Source organism: Salmo trutta, chromosome 14 (genome assembly GCF_901001165.1).
Source record: "Salmo trutta chromosome 14, fSalTru1.1, whole genome shotgun sequence".
Taxonomy (NCBI): Eukaryota; Metazoa; Chordata; class Actinopteri; order Salmoniformes; family Salmonidae; genus Salmo; species Salmo trutta.
Genome location: NC_042970.1, coordinates 2,501,263 through 2,525,445, shown reverse-complemented (window position 1 = coordinate 2,525,445; position 24,183 = coordinate 2,501,263). Strand labels below are relative to the sequence as shown.

Below are 24,183 nucleotides of genomic sequence, written 5' to 3'. Positions count from 1 at the left end.
AAGGCAGTTAACCCCACTGTTCCCCTGAGCAAGGCAGTTAACCCACTGTTCCCCTGAGCAAGGCAGTTAACCCACCGTTCCCCTGAACAAGGCAGTTAACCCACTGTTCCCCTGAGCAAGGCAGTTAACCCACTGTTCCCCTGAGCAAGGCAGTTAACCCCACTGTTCCCCTGAGCAAGGCAGTTAACCCACTGTTCCCCTGAACGAGGCAGTTAACCCACCGTTCCCCTGAACAAGGCAGTTAACCCACCGTTCCCCTGAACAAGGCAGTTAACCCCACTGTTCCCCTGAGCAAGGCAGTTAACCCACTGTTCCCCTGAGCAAGGCAGTTAACCCACCGTTCCCCTGAACAAGGCAGTTAACCCACTGTTCCCCTGAGCAAGGCAGTTAACCCACTGTTCCCCTGAGCAAGGCAGTTAACCCCACTGTTCCCCTGAGCAAGGCAGTTAACCCACTGTTCCTAGGCCGTCATTGTAAATAAGAATTTGTTCTTAACTGACTTGCCTAGTTAAATAAAGGTTAAATGTCTCAAGGCTGATAAATCCTTCTTTAACCTGTCTCCTCCCCTTCATCTACACGGATTTGAATTGGATTTAACAAGTGACATCAATAAGGGATCATAGCTTTCACCTGGATTCATCTGGTCAGTCCATGTCATGGAAAGAGCGTAGTTCAGTAGAGCTCAGTCCAGTATAATGTAATATACTGAACTTTACTGTACTGAACTCTACTGTGATGTGCTGCAATGCCCAAACTTCTGAAATATAGATCCAATCTATATAGATCCAATCTATGATTTCAGTAACATGTTTAGTGGTAATTGTTTAAAGTAGACTTCTGCATATAGGTGTATGGTTTGTTCAACTTTGCAATCAATGGATTTTGATTGGGATACATTTTAAAGTGAAAAGGTGAGCCTCAGCATCACCCTGTTACCATGGAATCGCCCATAACCATGTGTCTGTTAGCCAATAGCAGTATGCTTTGATGCGTCTGTTAGCCAATAGCAGTATGCTTTGATGCATCTGTTAGCCAATAGCAGTATGCTTTGATGCCTTTAGCCAATAGTAGTATGCTTTGTGTGTCTGTTAGACAATAGCAGTATGCTTTGTGTGTCTGTTAGCCAATAGCAGTATGCTTTGTGTGTCTGTTAGCCAATAGCAGTATGCTTTGTGTGCCTTTAGCCAATAGCAATATGGTTTGTGTCCCTTTAGCCAATAGCAGTATGCTTTGATGCCTTTAGCCAATAGCAGTATGCTTTGTGTCCCTTTAGCCAATAGCAGTATGCTTTGATGCCTTTAGCCAATAGCAGTATGCTTTGTGTCCGTTAGCCAATAGCAGTATGCTTTGTGTCCCTGGAGCCAGTGGGTTTGGCGACGAATATGTAGCGAGGGTCAGCCAACAAGAGCATACAGGTCGCAGTGGTGGGTAGTATATGGGGCTTTGGTGACAAAACGGATGGCACTGTGATAGACTCCAGTTTGTTGAGTAGTGTGTTGGAGGCTATTTTGTAAATGACATCGCCGAAGTCGAGGATTGGTAGGATAGTCCGTTTTACGAGGGTATGTTTGGCAGAGTGAAGGATGCTTTGTTGCGAAATAGGAAGCCGATTCTAGATTTAATTTTGGATTGGAGATGCTTAATGTGAGTCTGGAAGGAGAGTTTACAGTCTAACCAGTCTATGATAACCAGTCTAATTATAAAGCAAATACTGTTTTTTAGAGATTTTTGCTATTGTATAAAAAAAAAAGAAATATCACATTTACATTGGACCACAGAGTGAAGGAAAAGCTGTCAACAAGTGCTCAGCATATGTGGGAACTCCTTCAAGACGTTTGGAAACGCATTCCAGGTGACTAACTCATGAAGCTGGTTGAGAGAATGCCAAGAGTGTGCAAAGCTGTCATCAAGGAAAAGGGTGGCTAACTTATAAATATAAAATATATTTAGATTTGTTTAACACTTTTTTGGTTACTACATGATTCCACATGTTATTTCATAGTAAATGTCATCAATATTATTCCACAATGCAGAAAACAGTAAAAATAATGAAAAACTCTGGAATGAGTAGGTGTCCAAACTTTTGACTGGTACTGTACATGGTACAGTCTGGATCTATACAGCTATATGGTACAGTCTGGACCTATACAGCTATATGGTACAATCTGGATCTATACAGCTATATGGTACAGTCTGGATCTATACAGCTATATGGTACAGTCTGGACCTATACAGCTATATGGTACAGTCTGGACCTATACAGCTATATGGTACAGTCTGGACCTATACAGCTATATGGTACAGACTGGACCTATACAGCTATATGGTACAGTCAGGACCTATACAGCTATATGGTACAGTCTGGACCTATACAGCTATATGGTACAGTCTGGACCTATACAGCTATATGGTACAGTCAGGACCTATACAGCTATATGGTACAGTCAGGACCTATACAGCTATATGGTACAGTCAGGACCTATACAGCTATATGGTACAGTCTGGACCTATACAGTCTGGACCTTGTGTGAACAGGTATAAAGACAAGGTCAGTGATTTACTGCCCCCTGGAGGGTGATGTCTGAACAGGTATATAGACAAGGTTGGTGATTTACTGCCCCCTGGAGGGTGTTGTCTGAACAGGTATAAAGACAAGGATGGTGATTTACTGCCCCCTGGAGGGTGATGTGTGAACAGGCATAAAGACAAGGTTGGTGATTTACTGCCCCCTGGAGGGTGATGTCTGAACAGGTATAAAGACAAGGTTGGTGATTTACTGCCCCCTGGAGGGTGATGTCTGAACAGGTATAAAGACAAGGTTGGTGATTTACTGCCCCCTGGAGGGTGTTGTCTGAACAGGTATAAAGACAATGTTGGTGATTTACTGCCCCCTGGAGGGTGATGTCTGAACAGGTATAAAGACAAGGTTGGTGATTTACTGCCCCCTGGAGGGTGATGTCTGAACAGGTATAAAGACAAGGTTGGTGATTTACTGCCCCCTGGAGGGTGTTGTCTGAACAGGTATAAATACAAGGTTGGTGATTTATTGCCACCTGCAGTTCTGGAATGTTTTCTCACAACTATCATTCATTGGCTGATCCCTGATGACCTTGATACAATTATGTGATCCTTCCATAACCCATAGGAAGTCCCACCTATGGGTTACTTCAACATGGTGAAAGTCCTCAATGCTAAAATGGGATTTTGGGCAATCTCTCTCACCGGTGATTGCTTTTCATTTCCGGTCACAACTTGCAGACTTGTTTACGTGCTGCAGTGCGTTTTGTTGCCAGCCTTACTTTGCTACCTGACAACTTTACAGTTTTTACTTTTTAATTACCGTTTATATTTTTAGTTTCTCCCTCACTCAACTTTTTTTCATTCAACTTTTTCACTCCGGACGTTTTATCTGGACATGGTTCGTCAGGACCTCCACCAGCCGAAGCTAAGTAACATTAAAATGATGCCTTCTAATTGCAGTCGCTGTACTCATAATATACAGGAGAATGACCGTCTTACGGCGAGGATAGCTGTGCTGCAAGCCCAGCTTCAGACGCAATCGTTAGGGTCATTTCAGTGTAGGAAAGGATGAAACAGCGTCTGTGCCACCAGTAAGTACAGATAGTAACGTTAGTATAAACCCCCTCGCACGGTCCCCGCAGCCGGACAACTTTCTCATGGCTTCTGGAGGGAAACGCTGTAGGAATGCTCAACTGGTGTCGCTTATTCAGCCGACAGAAACTTTCAACCGGTTCTCCCCATTAAGCAGCGAGTCGGAGTCAGAGGCCGAGCCTTCTCTGGTGTCTACTCCTCCCGTTACGGGGTCTGAGACGCCGAAGGCTCCCACCATTAGCTCTGACAAAATGCTAGTCATTGGCGACTCCATTACCCACAGTATTGAACTTAAAACAAATCATCCAGCGATCATACACTGTTTACCAGAGGGCAGGGCTACCGACGTTAAGGCTAATCTAAAGACGGTGCTGGCTAAAGCTAAAACTGGCAAGTGTAGAGAGTATAGAGATATTGTTATCCACGTCGGCACCAACGATGTTAGGATGAAACAGTCAGAGGTCACCAAGCGCAACATAGCTTCAGCGTGTAAATCAGCTAGAAAGATGTGTCGGCATCGAGTAGTTGTCTCTGGCCCCCTCCCAGTTAGGGGGAGTGATGAGCTCTACAGCAGAGTCTCACAACTCAATCGCTGGTTGAAAACTGTTTTCTGCCCCTCCCAAAAGATGAAATTAGTAGATAATTGGCCCTCTTTCTGGGACTCACCCACAAACAGGACCAAGCCTGGCCTGTTGAGGAGTGACGGACTCCATCCTAGCTGGAGGGGTGCTCTCATCTTATCTACGAACATAGACAGGGCTCTAACTCCTCTAGCTCCACAATGAAATAGGGTGCAGGCCAGGCAGCAGGCTGTTAGCCAGCCTGCCAGCTTAGTGGAGTCTGCCACTAGCACAGTCAGTGTAGTCAGCTCAGCTATCCCCATTGAGACCCTGTCTGTGCCTCGATCTAGGTTGGGCAAAACTAAACATGGCGGTGTTCGCCTTAGCAATCTCACTAGTATAAAAACCTCCTCCATTCCTGCCATTATTGAAAGAGATTGTGATACTTCACATCTCAAAATTGGGCCACTTAATGTTAGATCCCTCAGTTCAAAGGCAGTTATAGTCAATGAACTAATCACTGATCATAATTGTGATGTGATTGGCCTGACTGAAACATGGCTTAAGCCTGATGAATTTACTGTGTTAAATGAGGCCTCACCTCCTGGTTACACTAGTGACCATATCCCCCGTGCATCCCGCAAAGGCGGAGGCGTTGCTAACATTTATGATAGCAAATTTCAATCTGGACCCTATTCCAACTAAACTACTGAAAGAGCTGCTTCCTGTGCTTGGCCCTCCTATGTTGAACATAATAAACGGCTCTCTATCCACCGGATGTGTACCAAAAAAAATATATAACGTTTTCGTCTTTTGAGCTTCTAGTCATGAAATCTATGCAGCCTACCCAATCACTTTTTATAGCTACTGTTTACAGGCCTCCTGGGCCATATGCAGCGTTCCTCACTGAGTTCCCTGAATTCCTATCGGACCTTGTAGTCATAGCAGATAATGTTCTAATTTTTGGTGACTTTAATACTCACATGGAAAAGTCCCCAGACCCACTCCAAAAGGCTTTCGGAGCCATCATCGACTCTGTGGGTTTTGTCCAATATGTCTCCGGACCTACTCACTGCCACAGTCATACTCTGGACCTAGTTTTGTCCCATGGAATAAATGTTGTGGATCTTAATGTTTTTCCTCATAACCCTGGACTATCGGACAACCATTTTATTACGTTTGCAATCGCAACAAATAATCTGGTCAGACCCCAACCAAGGAGCATCAAAAGGCATGTTATAAATTCTCAGACAACCCAAAGATTCCTTGATGCCCTTCCAGACTCCCTCTGCCTACCCTAGGACGTCAGAGGACAAAAATCAGTTAACTAAAAACATTTGTCATAAGAAACTAGCTCCCTGGTATACAGAAAATACCCGAGCTCTGAAGCATGCTTCCAGAAAATTGGAACGGAAATGGCGCCACACCAAACTGGAAGTCTTCCGACTAGCTTGGAAAGACAGTACCGTGCAGTATCGAAGAGCCCTCACTGCTGCTCGATCATCCTATTTTTCCAACTTAATTGAGGAAAATAAGAACAATCCGAAATTTCTTCGGATTTCTTCGGATAACTAAAAAGCAGCATTCCCCAAGAGAGGATGGCTTTCACTTCAGCAGTAATAAATTCATAAACTTCTTTGAGGAAAAGATCATGATCATTAGAAAGCAAATTAAGACTCCTCTTTAAATCTGCGTATTCCTCCAAAGCTCAGTTGTCCTGAGTCTGCACAACTCTGCCAGGATCTAGGATCAAGGGAGACAGTCAAGTGTTTTAGTACTATATCTCTTGACACAATGATGAAAATAATCATGGCCTCTAAACCTTCAAGCTGCATACTGGACCCTATTCCAACTAAACTACTGAAAGAGCTGCTTCCTGTGCTTGGCCCTCCTATGTTGAACATAATAAACGACTCTCTATCCACCGGATGTGTACCAAACTCACTAAAAGTGGCAGTAATAAAGCCTCTCTTGAAAAAGCCGAATCTTGACCCAGAAATTATAAAAAACTATCGGCCTATATCGAATCTTCCATTCCTCTCTAAAATGTTAGAAAAAGCTGTTGCGCCGCAACTCACTGCCTTCCTGAAGACAAACAATGTATACGAAACGCTTCAGTCTGGGTTTAGACCCCATCATAGCACTGAGACTGCACTTGTGAAGGTGGTAAATGACCTTTTAATGACGTCAGACCGAGGCTCTGCATCTGTCCTTGTGCTCCAAGACCTTAGTGCTGCTTTTGATACCATCAATCACCCCATTCTTTTGGAGAGATTGGAAACCCAAATTGGTCTACACGGACAAGTTCTGGCCTGGTTTAGATCTTATCTGTCGGAAAGATATCAATTTGTCTCTGTGAATGGTTTGTCCTCTGACAAATCAACTGTAAATTTCGGTGTTCCTCAAGGTTCCGTTTTAGGACCACTATTGTTTTTACTATATATTTTACCTCTTGGGGATGTCATTCGAAAACATAATGTTAACTTTCACTGCTATGCGGATGACACACAGCTGTACATTTCAATGAAACATAGTGAAGCCCCAAAATTGCCCTCGCTAGAAGCCTGTGTTTCAGACAAAAGGAAGTGGATGGCTGCAAACTTTCTACTCTTAAACTCGGACAAAACAGAGATGCTTGTTCTAGGTCCCAAGAAACAAAGAGATTGTGTGTTGACAATCTGACAATTAATTTTGATGGTTGTACAGACGTCTCAAATAAAACTGAAGGACCTCGGCGTTACTCTGGACCCTGATCTCTCTTTTGACGAACATATCAAGACTGTCTCAAGGACAGCTTTTTCCATCTACGTAACATTGCAAAAATCAGAAACTTTGTCCAAAAATGATGCAGAAAAATGTATCCATGCTTTTGTCAGGCCTCCTAATTGTCCCTAGAATTTAAGCCAACAGCTGGAGGCAGGGCATTCTCCTATAGAGATCCATTTTTATGGAATGGTCTGCCTACGCATGTGAGAGACGCAGACTCGGTCTCAACCTTTAAGTCTTTACTGAAGACTCATCTCTTCAGTAGGTCATATGATTGAGTGTAGTCTGGCCCAGGAGTGTGAAGGTGAACAGAAAGGCTCTGGAGCAACGAACCGCCCTTGCTGTCTCTGCCTGGCCAGTTCCCCTCTCTCCACTGGGATTCTCTGCCTCTAACCCTATTACAGGGGCTGAGTCACTGGCTTACTGGTGCTCTTCCATGCCGTCCCTAGGAGGGGTGCGTCACTTGAGTGGGTTGAGTCGCTGACGTGGTCTTCCTGTCAGGGTTGGCCCCCCCCCTTGGGTTGTGCCATGGCGGAGATCTTTGTGGGCTATACTCGGCCTTGTCTCAGGATGGTAAGTTGGTGGTTGAAGCTATCCCTCTAGTGGTGTGGGGGCTGTGGTTTGGCAAAGTGGGTGGGGTTATATCCTTCCTGTTTGGCCCTGTCCGGGGGTATCATCGGATGGGGCCACAGTGTCTCCTGACCACTCCTGTCTCAGCCTCCAGTATTTATGCTGCAGTAGTTTATGTGTCGGGGGGCTAGGGTCAGTCTGTTATATCTGGAGTATTTCTCCTGTCTTATCCGGTGTCCTGTGTGAACTTAAGTATGCTCTCTCTAATTCTCTCTTTCTTTCTTTCCCTCTCTCGGAGGACTTGAGCCCTAGGACCATGCCTCAGGACTACCTGGCATGATGACTCCTTGCTGTCCTCAGTCCACCTGGCCGTGCTGCTGCTCCAGTTTCAACTGTTCTGCCTGCGGCTATGGAACCCTGACCTGTTCACCGGACGTGATACCTGTCCCAGACCTGCTGTTTTCAACTCTCTAGAGACAGCAGGAGCGGTAGAGATACACTCAATGATCGGCTATGAAAAGCCAACTGACATTTACTCCTGAGGTGCTGACTTGTTGCACCCTCGACAACTACTATGATTATTTTTATTTGACCATGCTGGTCATTTATGAACATTTGAACATCTTGGCCATGTTCTGTTATAATCTCCACCCGGCACAGCCAGAAGAGGACTGGCCACCCCTCACAGCCTGGTTCCTCTCTAGGTTTCTTCCCAGGTTTTGGCCTTTCTAGGGAGTTTTTCCTAGCCACCGTGCTTCTACACCTGCATTGCTTGCTGTTTGGGGTTTTAGGCTGGGTTTCTGTACAGCACTTTGAGATATCAGCTGATGTAAGAAGGGCTATATAAATACATTTCATTTCATTTGATTTAGAGTCCTCTATGGCTGAGACAGAACTACAAGGGATTCCTCTCTGCTCAAATCGAATCAAACGTTATTGAAAGTGCATTGCAACACAGTAAAAGATGTTGGATGTTATCACTGGATGACAGACCAGACCCTCAGCAGAGCACCAAACAACTCTGTTTACTGTCTGTTGTTAACTCATGTTTAAAACGCAGATTAATAGAATCACATCAAAGCTGCCTTCATCCCAGTCAAAACAATGCCTGACTGTGTCTTATGAATAAATCACCACAGCACATTTAAAACCTGTAGGACCCATAGCTTCCTTAACATAAAAGAGACAACATAAAACTGGCCAATATCTGAGGCTTTCTGAACACCAGCCAGTGGTGCCAGAGACAGCGTTCAGTCATGGCTTGAGTTCTGCTGAAGCTTCATCAGCATGTAGTGGCTCCACACAGACCTTGTAGCCTAAATCCCTGTCGTAGCCACACTCATGGTCCAACAACTCTCAGTCAAACATCATTAGCCACAAAGCAGCATGTTTATGACACATAGCGCATTTTAACTAGGGCTGACAGAAGACTAATGACCGCGGTCTCCGTAGGAATCGTTCCAATAGCAAAAATAAACAATTAAATATAATAAAAAATATAATAAAAAAAATACTTCATTTTCTTCTCTCTTCTCCTCCCGACTTTTCTCCTCTCTTCTCATCCTGACTACATGTGCTGCCATAGACATAAGGTGTTTATTTTATTTTCAGGACGGTCTTCATCCATAACCGTTGGTTACAAGGCCTAATTCTTTACCATCTTATGTCCCACTGCTACACCATCAGAATACGACGTATGTTGAACGCTGAACAAGAGACCTCGGTTTATTGTTTTTTGTAAAGTTGTGACAATGTTTCCTTCAGGGATGCACGATAGATCAGTTAACGTATCGGAATCGGACGATATTAGCTAAAAAAGCCAACATCGGTATCGGCCTGATGTCGAGTTTAACGCCGATGTTAAAAAAACGATGTCAAAGCTACCATGTATACCTTTATAACGTAGGTACATGACGTAATGACATCACATAAAATCTTGCGCTACATGTGCAACACAGTATTCCTCTGAGTGAATGAGGGCAACAGGGACTGATGGGGTCATTGGAGATGAAGGGATGTTAAAAACCGATGCTACCGTCTCTGAAACTCACTTAGATAACACCTTTGATGATACAGTGGTAACGACACATAGTTATAACATCGACAGAAAAGACAGAAATGCCAATGGGGGTGATGTTGCTGTCTATATTAAGAATCATATTCCTGTAAAGCTTAGAGAGGATCTCATGTTAAATACTGTTGGAAGTAATATGGCTACAGGTTCATCTGCCTCACCTAAAGCCCATTCTGGTGGGAAGCTGCTATAGACCACCAAGTGCTAATAGTCAGTATCTGGATAACATGTGTGAAATGCTTGATAATGTATGCGATATCAACAGAGAGGTATATTTTCTGGGTTATTTAAATATTGACTGGCTTTCATCAAGCTGCCCACTCAGGGAAACACTTCAAACTGTAACCAGTGCCTGCAACCTGGTTCAGGTTATCAGTCAACCTACCAGGGTAGTTACAACCAGCACAGGAATGAAATCATCAACATGTATTGATCACATCTTTACTAATGCTGCAGATATTTGCTTTAAAGCAGTATCCAAATCCATAGGATGTAGTGATCACAATATAATAGCCATATCTAGGAAAACCAAAGTTCCAAAGGCTGGGCCTAATATAGTGTATAAGAGGTCATACAATACGTTTTGTAGTAATTCTCATCTTATGATGACGTAAAGACTATTTGCTGGTAATGAGGAGCAAACAGACGCTGCACTTGACACATTTATGTAATAGCTTTTTCCATTTAATAATAAGCACCAATTAAGAAAATGACTGTAAAAACTTAAAACCCCGTGGATTGATGAGGAATTGAATAATTGAGTCAAAAGGTAAGGCAAATAATTCTGGCAGTACATCCTATGGGAAAGCGTAGTGCAAATTAAGAAATCATGCGACTAAACTAAATAAAAATAAAATATACTATGAAACAAAAATAAATTATATAAAAAGCTTTTGGAGCACCTTAAATGAAATGTTGGGCAAAAAAGGAAACTCTGCTCCATCGTTCATTGAATCAGATGCTCATTCATCACAAAACCAACTGATATTGCCAACTACTTTATAGATTTTTTAATTGGCACGGTTAGCAAAACTTACACATGATATGCCAGCAGCAAAAGCGAGACATCCAAGTATATCTGACCAACTTATGAAAGACAAGAAATGTACTTTTGAATTCCGTAGAGTGTGTGGAAGAGGTGAAAAAAGGATTGTTTTCTATCAACAATGACAAGCCACTGTGGTCTAACAATCTGGATGGAAAATTAGTGAGAATAATAGTGGACGATATTGCCACTCCTATTTGCCATATCTTCAATTTAAGCCTACTAGAGAGCATGTGCCCTCAGGCCTGGAAGCAAAAGTCAATCCGCTACCTAAGGATAGTAAAGCCACCGTTACTGGCTCAAATAACAGACCAATCAGCCTGTTACCAACCCTTAGAAAACTTTTGGAAAAAATGTTGACCAGATACAATGCTATTTTACAGTAAACAAATTGACAAAAGAATTCCAGCATGCTTATAGGAAAGGACATTCAACAAGCACAGCACTTACAGAAATGACTGATGATTGGCTGAGAGAAATTGATAATAAAAAGATTGTGGGGGCTGTCTTGTTAGACTTCAGTGCGGCTTTTGACATGATTGATCATAGTCTGCTGCTGGAAAAACGTATGTGTTATGGCTTTACACCCCCTGCTATAATGGCTTTACACCCCCTGCTATAATGGCTTTACACCCCCTGCTATAATGTGGATAAAGAGTTACCTGTCTAACAGAACACAGAGGGTGTTCTTTAATGGAAGCCTCTCCAACATAATCCAGGTAGAATCAGGAGTTCCCCAGGGCAGCTGTCTAGGCTCCTTACTTTTTTCAATATTTACTAATGACATGCCACTGACTTTGAGTAAAGCCAGTGTGTGTATGTATGTGGATGACTCAACACTATACACGTCAGCTACTACAGTGACTGAAATGACTGCAACCTTTTTGCATTGCCCCCCCCCTCCTCTCTGTTTATTATCTGTGCATATTCACCTTAATAACTCTACCTACATGTACATATTACCTCGACACCGGCGCACATTTCCTGTACCGGTACCCCCTGTATATAGCCCCACTATTGTTATTTACTGCTGCTCTTTAATTATTTGTTATTCTTATTTCGTACTTTTGGGGGGGAATTTTTCTTAAAACTGCATTGTTGGTTATTAAGGGCTTGTAAGTCAGCATTTCACTGTAAGGTCTACTACACCTGTTGTATTCAGCATTTCACTGTGAGGTCTACTACACCTGTTGTATTCAGCATTTCACTGTGAGGTCTACTACACCTGTTGTATTCAGCATTTCACTGTGAGGTCTACTACACCTGTTGTATTCAGCATTTCACTGTAAGGTCTACTACACCTGTTGTATTCAGCATTTCACTGTGAGGTCTACTACACCTGTTGTATTCAGCATTTCACTGTAAGGTCTACTACACCTGTTGTATTCAGCATTTCACTGTGAGGTCTACTACACCTGTTGTATTCAGCATTTCACTGTGAGGTCTACTACACCTGTTGTATTCAGCATTTCACTGTGAGGTCTACTACACCTATTGTATTCAGTATTTCACTGTAAGGTCTACTACACCTATTGTATTCAGTATTTCACTGTGAGGTCTACTACACCTGTTGTATTCAGCATTTCACTGTAAGGTCTACTACACCTGTTGTATTCAGCATTTCACTGTGAGGTCTACTACACCTGTTGTATTCAGCATTTCACTGTGAGGTCTACTACACCTGTTGTATTCAGCATTTCACTGTAAGTTGTTCACTGTAAGTTCACCTGTTGTTTTCGGCGCATTGGATTTGATTTGACAACAGAGCTGCAATTAGTTTCAGAATGGGTGGAAAGGAACAAATTAATCTTAAATATTTCTAAAACTAAGAGCAATGTATTTGGGACAAATCATTCACTAAACCTAAACCTCGACTCAATCTTGTAATAAATAAATGTGGAAATTGAGAAAGTTGAGGAGACGAAACAGCTTGGAGTAACCCTGGATTGTAAACTGTCCTGGTCGAAACATATTGATACAACATTAGATAAGATGGGGAGAAGTCTGTCCATAATAAAGCGCTGCTCTGCCTTCTTAACAACACTATCAACAAGGCAGGTCCTACAGGCCCTAGTTTCTACCTTCTTAACAACACTATCAACAAGGCAGGTCCTACAGGCCCTAGTTTCTACCTTCTTAACGACACTATCAACAAGGCAGGTCCTACAGGCCCTAGTTTCTACCTTCTTAACAACACTATCAACAAGGCAGGTCCTACAGGCCCTAGTTTCTACCTTCTTAACAACACTATCAACAAGGCAGGTCCTACAGGCCCTAGTTTCTACCTTCTTAACAACACTATCAACAAGGCAGGTCCTACAGGCCCTAGTTTCTACCTTCTTAACAACACTATCAACAAGGCAGGTCCTACAGGCCCTAGTTTCTACCTTCTTAACAACACTATCAACAAGGCAGGTCCTACAGGCCCTAGTTTCTACCTTCTTAACAACACTATCAACAAGGCAGGTCCTACAGGCCCTAGTTTCTACCTTCTTAACAACACTATCAACAAGGCAGGTCCTACAGGCCCTAGTTTCTACCTTCTTAACAACACTATCAACAAGGCAGGTCCTACAGGCCCTAGTTTCTACCTTCTTAACAACACTATCAACAAGGCAGGTCCTACAGGCCCTAGTTTTGTCTCACCTGGACTACTGTTCAGTCGTGTGGTCAGGTGCCACAAAGAGGGACTTGGGAAAATTGCAGTTGGCTCAGAACAGGGCAGCACAGCTGGCCCTTAAATGTACACGGGGAGCTAATATGAATGACATGCATGTTAATCTCTCATGACTCAAAGTGGAGGAGAGATTGACATTATCACTACTTGTATTTGTAAAAGGTATTGACAAGCTGAAGGTACCGAGTTGCCTGTTTAAAATACTAGCACACAGCTCAGACACCCATACATACCCAAGACATGCCACCCGAGATCTTTTCCCAGATCCCAAGTCCAGAACAGACTATGAGAGGCGCGCAGTACTACATTGAGCCATGACTACATGGAACTCTATTCCACATCAGGTAACTGATGCAGCAGTAGAATTAGATTTAAATAGCAGGTAAAAATACACCTTGTGGAACAGCGGAGACTGTGAAGAGACACACAACGGTACAGACAAGCATACACACACACACGCTCTAGCACGTACTCTCAGACACAAGGTATCAGTCAAGGGTTTTTCTTGATTTTCACTATTTTCTACATTGTAGAATAATAGTGAAGACATCAAAACTATTAAATAACACATATGGAATCATGTAGTAACCAAACAAGTTTTAAACAAATCCAAATATATTATATATTTGAGATTGTTCAAATTAGCCACCCTTTGCCTTGATGACAGCTTTGAACACTCTTGGCATTCTGTACATTGTAATATTGTTGAATGGTGGTATTATACATGTTGTATTGTAGTGGCGGTATTATACATGTTGTATTGTAGTGGCGGTATTATACATGTTGTATTGTAGTGGCGGTATTATACATGTTGTATTGTAGTGGCGGTATTATACATGTTGTATTGTAGTGGCGGTATTATACATGTTGTATTGTAGTGGCGGTATTATACATGTTGTATTGTAGTGGTGGTATTATCCATGTTGTATTGTAGTGGTGGTATTATCCATGTTGTATTGTAGTGGTGGTATTATACATGTTGTATTGTAGTGGTGGTATTATACATGTTGTATTGTAGTGGTGGTATTATACATGTTGTATTGTAGTGGTGGTATTATACATGTTGTATTGTAGTGGTGGTATTATACATGTTGTATTGTAGTGGTGGTATTATACATGTTGTATTGTAGTGGTGGTATTATACATGTTGTATTGTAGTGGTGGTATTATACATGTTGTATTGTAGTGGTGGTATTATACATGTTGTATTGTAGATATGTAGTGGTGTAATAATGTTATATGATGTACTGTTTAATCTGTTGTTTTATATGTAATGTAAGTGCCTTAATGTGTTTGGACCCCAGGAAGAGTAGCTGCTTCCTTGGCAACAGCTTATGGGGATCCATAACAAACCCCAGGAAGAGTAGCTGCTGCCTTGGCAGGAACTAATGGGGATCCATAATAAACCCCAGGAAGAGTAGCTTCTGCCTTGGCAGGAACTAATGGGGATCCATAATAAACCCCAGGAAGAGTAGCTGCTGCCTTGGCAGGAACTAATGGGGATCCATAACAAACCCCAGGAAGAGTAGCTTCTGCCTTGGCAGGAACTAATGGGGATCCATAACAAACCCCAGGAAGAGTAGCTGCTGCCTTGGCAGGAACTAATGGGGATCCATAATAAACCCCAGGAAGAGTAGTTGCTGCCTTGACAGGAACTAATGGGGATCCATAATAAACCCCAGGAAGAGTAGCCGCTGCCTTGGCAGGAACTAACGGGGATCCATAATAAATACAAACAGCAGATCTGACAGACATGGTTCAGAACAGCTTTACAAGCTCTAAATCATGTTAATAACAGCCTTATGTCATTACTATGACATAACATTATGATGTAGTGTTACTGATTCCAGCCAAGCAGACAACACTGACACTAGACTAGCTAGCCTGGCACTACATCGAAACACTTCCATGGGAGTTACTGTAGTTATATTTAGGATAGAAACAAACAACATGCTACTGATATCGAGACAATATCATTGACAAGCTGATATCCCAACCAGAAGCCATGGATTACAGGTAACATCCGCACCGAGCTAAAAGGCTAGAGTTGCCGCTTTCAAGGAGAGGAAGGGCCAAAACATTGTCAGAGACTCCATTCACCCAAATCATAGACTCTCCTCTCTGCTACCACACTGCCAAGTCTAAGTCCAAAAGGCTCCTTAACAGCTTCTACCCCCAAACCATAAGACTGCTGAACTGCTGAATCAAATGGCCAACGGACTATTTACATTGACCTCCCCCTTTTGTTTTCTATTTAACTAGGCAAGTCAGTTAAGAACAAATTGTTATTTACAATGACGGCCTTCCCCGGATGACACAGGGCCAATTATGCACCGCCCTATGGGACTCCCAATCACGGCCGGTTGTGATACAGCCTGGAATTGAACCAGGGTCTGTAGTGACGCCTCTAGCACTGAGATGCGGTGCCTTAGACCGCTGCGCCACTCGGGAGTCAGAGTTTGTACACTGCTGCTACTCGCTGTTTATTATCTATTCATAGTCACTTCACCCCTACCTACATGAACAAACTACCTCGACCAACCTGAATCCCCGCCCGCACATTGACTCAGTACCGGTAACCCCTGTATATAGCCTCCACATTGACTCAGTACCGGTAACCCCTGTATATAGCCTCCACATTGACTCTGTACCGTAATACCCTGTATATAGCCTCCACATTGACTCAGTACCGGTAACCCCTGTATATAGCCTCCACATTGACTCAGTACCGGTACCCCCTGTATATAGCCTCCACATTGACTCTGAACCGGTACCTCCTGTATATAGCCTCCAAATTGACTCTGTACCGGTACCCCCTGTATATAGCCTCCACATTGACTCTGTACCGGTACCCCCTGTATATAGCCTCCACATTGACTCTGTACCGTAATACCCTGTATATAGCCTCCACATTGACTCTGTACCAGTACCCCCTGTATATAGCCTCCACATTGACTCTGTACCGTAATACCCTGTATATAGCCTCCACATTGACTCTGTACCGTAACACCCTGTATATAGCCTCCACATTGACTCTGTACCGTAACCCCCTGTATATAGCCTCCACATTGACTCTGTACCGGTACCCCCTGTATATAGCCTCCACATTGACTCTGTACCGGTACCCCCTGTCTATAGCCTCTACATTGACTCTGTACCGGTACCCCCTGTATATAGACTCCACATTGACTCTGTACCGGTACCCCCTGTATATAGCCTCCACATTGACTCTGTACCGGTACCCCCTGTATATAGCCTCCACATTGACTCTGTACCGGTACCCCCTGTATATAGACTCCACATTGACTCTGTACCGGTACCCCCTGTATATAGCCTCCACATTGACTCTGTACCGGTACCCCCTGTATATAGCCTCCACATTGACTCTGTACCAGTACCACCTGTATATAGCCTCCACATTGACTCTGTACCGGTACCCCCTGTATATAGCCTCCACATTGACTCTGTACCGATACCCCCTGTATATAGCCTCCACATTGACTCTGTACCGGTACCCCCTGTATATAGCCTCCACATTGACTCTGTACCGTAACACCCTGTATATAGCCTCCACATTGACTCTGTACCGTAATACCCTGTATATAGTCTCCACATTGACTCTGTACCGGTACCCCCTGTATATAGCCTCCACATTGACTCTGTACCGTTACCCCCTGTATATAGCCTCCACATTGACTCTGTACCGGTACCCCCTGTATATAGCCTCCACATTGACTCTGTACCGGTACCCCCTGTATATAGCCTCCACATTGACTCTGTACCGGTACCCCCTGTATATAGCCTCCACATTGACTCTGTACCGGTAACCCCTGTATATACCCCTCATATATAGCCTATAACTCTATTTCTTCAACTGCATTGTTATTTTATTGTGTTACTTTTTATTAAATGTTTTACTTTAGTTTATTTTGTAAATATTTTCATAACTCTATTTATTGAACTGCATTGTTGGTTAAGGGCTTGTAAGTCAGCATTTCACTGTAAGGTGTATTCTGCATGTGACAAATAAAATTAGATTTGACAGCAGGGGAGATGGAGAGCTGTGGAGAGGGACAGCATGGGAGAGGGACAGCGTGGGGAGAGGGACAGCATGGGGAGAGGGACAGCATGGGGAGAGGGACAGCATGGGGAGAGGGACAGCATGGGGAGAGGGACAGCATGGGAGAGGGAGAGCATGGGGAGAGGGGCAGCGTGGGGAGAGGGACAGCGTGGGAGAGGGAGAGCGTGGGGAGAGGGAGAGCGTGGGGAGAGGGGCAGCGTGGGGAGAGGGACAGCGTGGGGAGAGGGACAGCGTGGGGAGAGGGACAGCGTGGGGAGAGGGACAGCGTGGGGAGAGGGACAGCGTGGGGAGAGGGAGAGCGTGGGGAGAGGGAGAGCGTGGGGAGAGGGGCGGCGTGGGGAGAGGGGCGGCGTGGGGAGAGGGGCGGCGTGGGGAGAAGGACGGCATGGGGAGAGGGACGTCATCTTGTCTGACTGGATCAATCAAGTATGTAAGTGTGTACATGGATCCCTTTCAGCTATGAGTATGCACCCTACCAGGCAGGTACACTATATATACAACTATGAGTATGCACCCTACCAGGCAGGTACACTATATATACACAACTATGAGTATGCATCCTACCAGGCAGGTACACTATATATACAACTATGAGTATGCACCCTACCAGGCAGATACACTATATATACAACTATGAGTATGCACCCTACCAGGCAGATACACTATATATACAACTATGAGTATGCATCCTACCAGGCAGATACACTATATATACAACTATGAGTATGCACCCTACCAGGCAGATACACTATATATACAACTATGAGTATGCATCCTACCAGGCAGATACACTATATATACAACTATGAGTATGCACCCTACCAGGCAGGTACACTATATATACAACTATGAGTATGCACCCTACCAGGCAGGTACAATATATATACAACAATGAGTATGCACCCTACCAGGCAGGTACAATATATATACAACTATGAGTATGCACCCTACCAGGCAGGTACAATATATATACAACTATGAGTATGCACCCTACCAGGCAGGTACAATATATATACAACTATGAGTATGCACCCTACCAGGCAGGTACACTATATATACAACTATGAGTATGCACCCTACCAGGCAGATACACTATATATACAACTATGAGTATGCACCCTAAGGACGTCGTAACAACATTTAAAATAAAGCAAAAAAAGATGTGTCAGACTTCCATTATCATCGGCGAGATAAACTGATGAGCCGCTTGGTGAAACACACTCCAGAGAATAGAATTAGTTTCAAATACATGCTGTGAAAATGTTGAAGCCATTTGGATCATTTTCCAGAGAAAATGTAGACAGCAAGCCAGCACTGCAACGTGTATGAACGGCCAGTTGTTCAGAGTGTCTGTGTGGAGGACAGCGGGCTGCTATTGTCATGTCCTGCTGTCAGAGGACTTTTATAACGTCCACAGACCATAAAACACCACAGTACTGTGTGGTTTAACGACGGGACAGACTAAAACATGATGGAGATGTTTAGCTACTGTCTGTCCTGCTGTCAGAGGACTTTTATAACGTCCACAGACCATAAAACACCACAGTACTGTGTGGTTTAACGACGGGACAGACTAAAACATGATGGAGATGTTTAGCTACTGTCTGTCCTGCTGTCAGAGGACTTTTATAACGTCCACAGACCATAAAACACCACAGTACTGTGTGGTTTAACGACGGGACAGACTAAAACATGATGGAGATGTTTAGCTACTGTCTGTCCTGCTGTCAGAGGACTTTTATAACGTCCACAGACCATAAAACACCACAGTACTGTGTGGTTTAACGACGGGACAGACTAAAACATGATGGAGATGTTTAGCTACTGTCTGTCCTGCTGTCAGAGGACTTTTATAACGTCCACAGACCATAAAACACCACAGTACTGTGTGGTTTAACGACGGGACAGACTAAAACATGATGGAGATGTTTAGCTACTGTCTGTCCTGCTGTCAGAGGACTTTTATAACGTCCACAGACCATAAAACACCACAGTACTGTGTGGTTTAACGACGGGACAGACTAAAACATGATGGAGATGTTTAGCTACTGTCTGTCCTGCTGTCAGAGGACTTTTATAACGTCCACAGACCATAAAACACCACAGTACTGTGTGGTTTAACGACGGGACAGACTAAAACATGATGGAGATGTTTAGCTACTGTCTGTCCTGCTGTCAGAGGACTTTTATAACGTCCACAGACCATAAAACACCACAGTACTGTGTGGTTTAACGACGGGACAGACTAAAACATGATGGAGATGTTTAGCTACTGTCTGTCCTGCTGTCAGAGGACTTTTATAACGTCCACAGACCATAAAACACCACAGTACTGTGTGGTTTAACGACGGGACAGACTAAAACATGATGGAGATGTTTAGCTACTGTCTGTCCTGCTGTCAGAGGACTTTTATAACGTCCACAGACCATAAAACACCACAGTACTGTGTGGTTTAACGACGGGACAGACTAAAACATGATGGAGATGTTTAGCTACTGTCTGTCCTGCTGTCAGAGGACTTTTATAACGTCCACAGACCATAAAACACCACAGTACTGTGTGGTTTAACGACGGGACAGACTAAAACATGATGGAGATGTTTAGCTACTGTCTGTCCTGCTGTCAGAGGACTTTTATAACGTCCACAGACCATAAAACACCACAGTACTGTGTGGTTTAACGACGGGACAGACTAAAACATGATGGAGATGTTTAGCTACTGTCTGTCCTGCTGTCAGAGGACTTTTATAACGTCCACAGACCATAAAACACCACAGTACTGTGTGGTTTAACGACGGGACAGACTAAAACATGATGGAGATGTTTAGCTACTGTCTGTCCTGCTGTCAGAGGACTTTTATAACGTCCACAGACCATAAAACACCACAGTACTGTGTGGTTTAACGACGGGACAGACTAAAACATGATGGAGATGTTTAGCTACTGTCTGTCCTGCTGTCAGAGGACTTTTATAACGTCCACAGACCATAAAACACCACAGTACTGTGTGGTTTAACGACGGGACAGACTAAAACATGATGGAGATGTTTAGCTACTGTCTGTCCTGCTGTCAGAGGACTTTTATAACGTCCACAGACCATAAAACACCACAGTACTGTGTGGTTTAACGACGGGACAGACTAAAACATGATGGAGATGTTTAGCTACTGTCTGTCCTGCTGTCAGAGGACTTTTATAACGTCCACAGACCATAAAACACCACAGTACTGTGTGGTTTAACGACGGGACAGACTAAAACATGATGGAGATGTTTAGCTACTGTCTGTCCTGCTGTCAGAGGACTTTTATAACGTCCACAGACCATAAAACACCACAGTACTGTGTGGTTTAACGACGGGACAGACTAAAACATGATGGAGATGTTTAGCTACTGTCTGTCCTGCTGTCAGAGGACTTTTATAACGTCCACAGACCATAAAACACCACAGTACTGTGTGGTTTAACGACGGGACAGACTAAAACATGATGGAGATGTTTAGCTACTGTCTGTCCTGCTGTCAGAGGACTTTTATAACGTCCACAGACCATAAAACACCACAGTACTGTGTGGTTTAACGACGGGACAGACTAAAACATGATGGAGATGTTTAGCTACTGTCTGTCCTGCTGTCAGAGGACTTTTATAACGTCCACAGACCATAAAACACCACAGTACTGTGTGGTTTAACGACGGGACAGACTAAAACATGATGGAGATGTTTAGCTACTGTCTGTCCTGCTGTCAGAGGACTTTTATAACGTCCACAGACCATAAAACACCACAGTACTGTGTGGTTTAACGACGGGACAGACTAAAACATGATGGAGATGTTTAGCTACTGTCTGTCCTGCTGTCAGAGGACTTTTATAACGTCCACAGACCATAAAACACCACAGTACTGTGTGGTTTAACGACGGGACAGACTAAAACATGATGGAGATGTTTAGCTACTGTCTGTCCTGCTGTCAGAGGACTTTTATAACGTCCACAGACCATAAAACACCACAGTACTGTGTGGTTTAACGACGGGACAGACTAAAACATGATGGAGATGTTTAGCTACTGTCTGTCCTGCTGTCAGAGGACTTTTATAACGTCCACAGACCATAAAACACCACAGTACTGTGTGGTTTAACGACGGGACAGACTAAAACATGATGGAGATGTTTAGCTACTGTCTGTCCTGCTGTCAGAGGACTTTTATAACGTCCACAGACCATAAAACACCACAGTACTGTGTGGTTTAACGACGGGACAGACTAAAACATGATGGAGATGTTTAGCTACTGTCTGTCCTGCTGTCAGAGGACTTTTATAACGTCCACAGACCATAAAACACCACAGTACTGTGTGGTTTAACGACGGGACAGACTAAAACATGATGGAGATGTTTAGCTACTGTCTGTCCTGCTGTCAGAGGACTTTTATAACGTCCACAGACCATAAAACACCACAGTACTGTGTGGTTTAACGACGGGACAGACTAAAACATGATGGAGATGTTTAGCTACTGTCTGTCCTGCTGTCAGAGGACTTTTATAACGTCCACAGACCATAAAACACCACAGTACTGTGTGGTTTAACGACGGGACAGACTAAAACATGATGGAGATGTTTAGCTACTGTCTGTCCTGCTGTCAGAGGACTTTTATAACGTCCACAGACCATAAAACACCACAGTACTGTGTGGTTTAACGACGGGACAGACTAAAACATGATGGAGATGTTTAGCTACTGTCTGTCCTGCTGTCAGAGGACTTTTATAACGTCCACAGACCATAAAACACCACAGTACTGTGTGGTTTAACGACGGGACAGACTAAAACATGATGGAGATGTTTAGCTACTGTCTGTCCTGCTGTCAGAGGACTTTTATAACGTCCACAGACCATAAAACACCACAGTACTGTGTGGTTTAACGACGGGACAGACTAAAACATGATGGAGATGTTTAGCTACTGTCTGTCCTGCTGTCAGAGGACTTTTATAACGTCCACAGACCATAAAACACCACAGTACTGTGTGGTTTAACGACGGGACAGACTAAAACATGATGGAGATGTTTAGCTACTGTCTGTCCTGCTGTCAGAGGACTTTTATAACGTCCACAGACCATAAAACACCACAGTACTGTGTGGTTTAACGACGGGACAGACTAAAACATGATGGAGACCGTTCCCTGCTGTCGCCAGCCACAGCACATACAGATGGAAAACCAGCATGAAATACAACCCAGTTATCCGAACAAAGCTTCGTATTTAGGTGAACATATTACAGAGTAAATATATCGGTGCTATTCGGTAAAATGTCCCGACCCAGTCATGTATGTTTAACTCCGCCTTCCTTCTTCAGCGGCCTCGTTCTTCTGGTAAATTCACATGTCGACAAAGATAACCTGTCAAACGTTCAAATCCCCCTGCAAAACACACCGTGGACGGACAGAAAAACAACACGATACATTCAGGCGTTTACCTTCCGTGAAACCAGTCCTTGCACGCGTCACATTCGATCATAAACTGGGTAACGTCGTACGGTAATCTGCAGATGCAATATACTGGTACAGTCGCCATGTTAGATCACTGACAACAACGTTGGATCGGAGAGAGGGAGGGAGGGAGAGACGGAGAGAGAGAGAGAGAGACGGGGGGAGAGAGAGAGAGACGGGGGGAGAGAGAGAGACGGAGGGAGAGAGACGGAGGGAGAGAGAGAGAGAGCGAGAGACAGGGAGAGAGAGAGAGACGTAGAGAGAGAGACGGAGGGAGAGAGAGAGAGACGGGGGAGAGAGAGAGAGACGGAGGGAGAGAGACGGAGGGAGAGAGAGAGAGAGCGAGAGACAGGGAGAGAGAGAGAGACGTAGAGAGAGAGACGGAGGGAGAGAGAGAGAGACGGAGGGAGAGAGAGAGAGAGGGAGAGAGAGACGGGGGGAGAGAGAGAGAGACGGGGGGAGAGAGAGAGACGGAGGGAGAGAGACGGAGGGAGAGAGAGAGAGAGCGAGAGACAGGGAGAGAGAGAGAGACGTAGAGAGAGAGACGGAGGGAGAGAGAGAGAGACGGAGGGAGAGAGAGAGAGAGGGAGAGAGACGGAGAGAGAGAGACAGGGGGAGAGAGACGGAGGGAGAGAGAGACAGAGGGAGAGAGACGGAGAGAGACGGAGAGAGAGAGACAGGGGGAGAGAGACGGAGGGAGAGATGGGGAGAGAGAGAGAGACAGAGGGAGAGACCGGGCAGCAGCAACTCTACTGCAACAAAATGCAATATGAAGATCTTCCACAAGCAGAAGCTAGTCAGTTCCGCTGGACATTAAATCCAGAAGTCCATGATCCACTGCTCTTGCATTGACTTGGTTATCGTGCTGATTTAGCACAGAGGTCGATAGTGTTCCTGAAGTGCATCATTGTTTCCCTGCCCCCTGGTGCCTGTAATATCCCGCCGCTCACAAACCAACATCAAATGTAACATCAAATGTAACATCAAATGTAACATCAAATGTAATGTAACATCAAATGTAACATCAAATGTAATGTAACATCAAATGTAACATCAAATGTAATGTAACATCAAATGTAATATCAAATGTAACATCAAATGTAATATCAAATGTAACATCAAATGTAATGTAACATCAAATGTAATGTAACATCAAATGTAATATCAAATGTAATGTAACATCAAATGTAATATCAAATGTAACATCAAATGTAATATCAAATGTAACATCAAATGTAATGTAACATCAAATGTAATGTAACATCAAATGTAACATCAAATGTAACATCAAATGTAATGTAACATCAAATG

General features: G+C 43.8%; 1 protein-coding gene across 1 annotated transcript in view; it reads right to left on the bottom strand.

The window, feature by feature from the left end:
- The window catches only part of phf2 (PHD finger protein 2), a 138,773-nt gene extending 115,727 nt beyond the window's left edge, over positions 1–23,046 (bottom strand). Inside the window, exon 1 of the mRNA XM_029774208.1 lies at positions 22,860–23,046. Coding sequence (XP_029630068.1) covers positions 22,860–22,957 — 98 coding nt within the window. The 5' untranslated portion in view covers positions 22,958–23,046. The remainder of the gene's footprint in view (positions 1–22,859) is intronic.
- Positions 23,047–24,183: the final 1,137 nt, after the last annotated feature.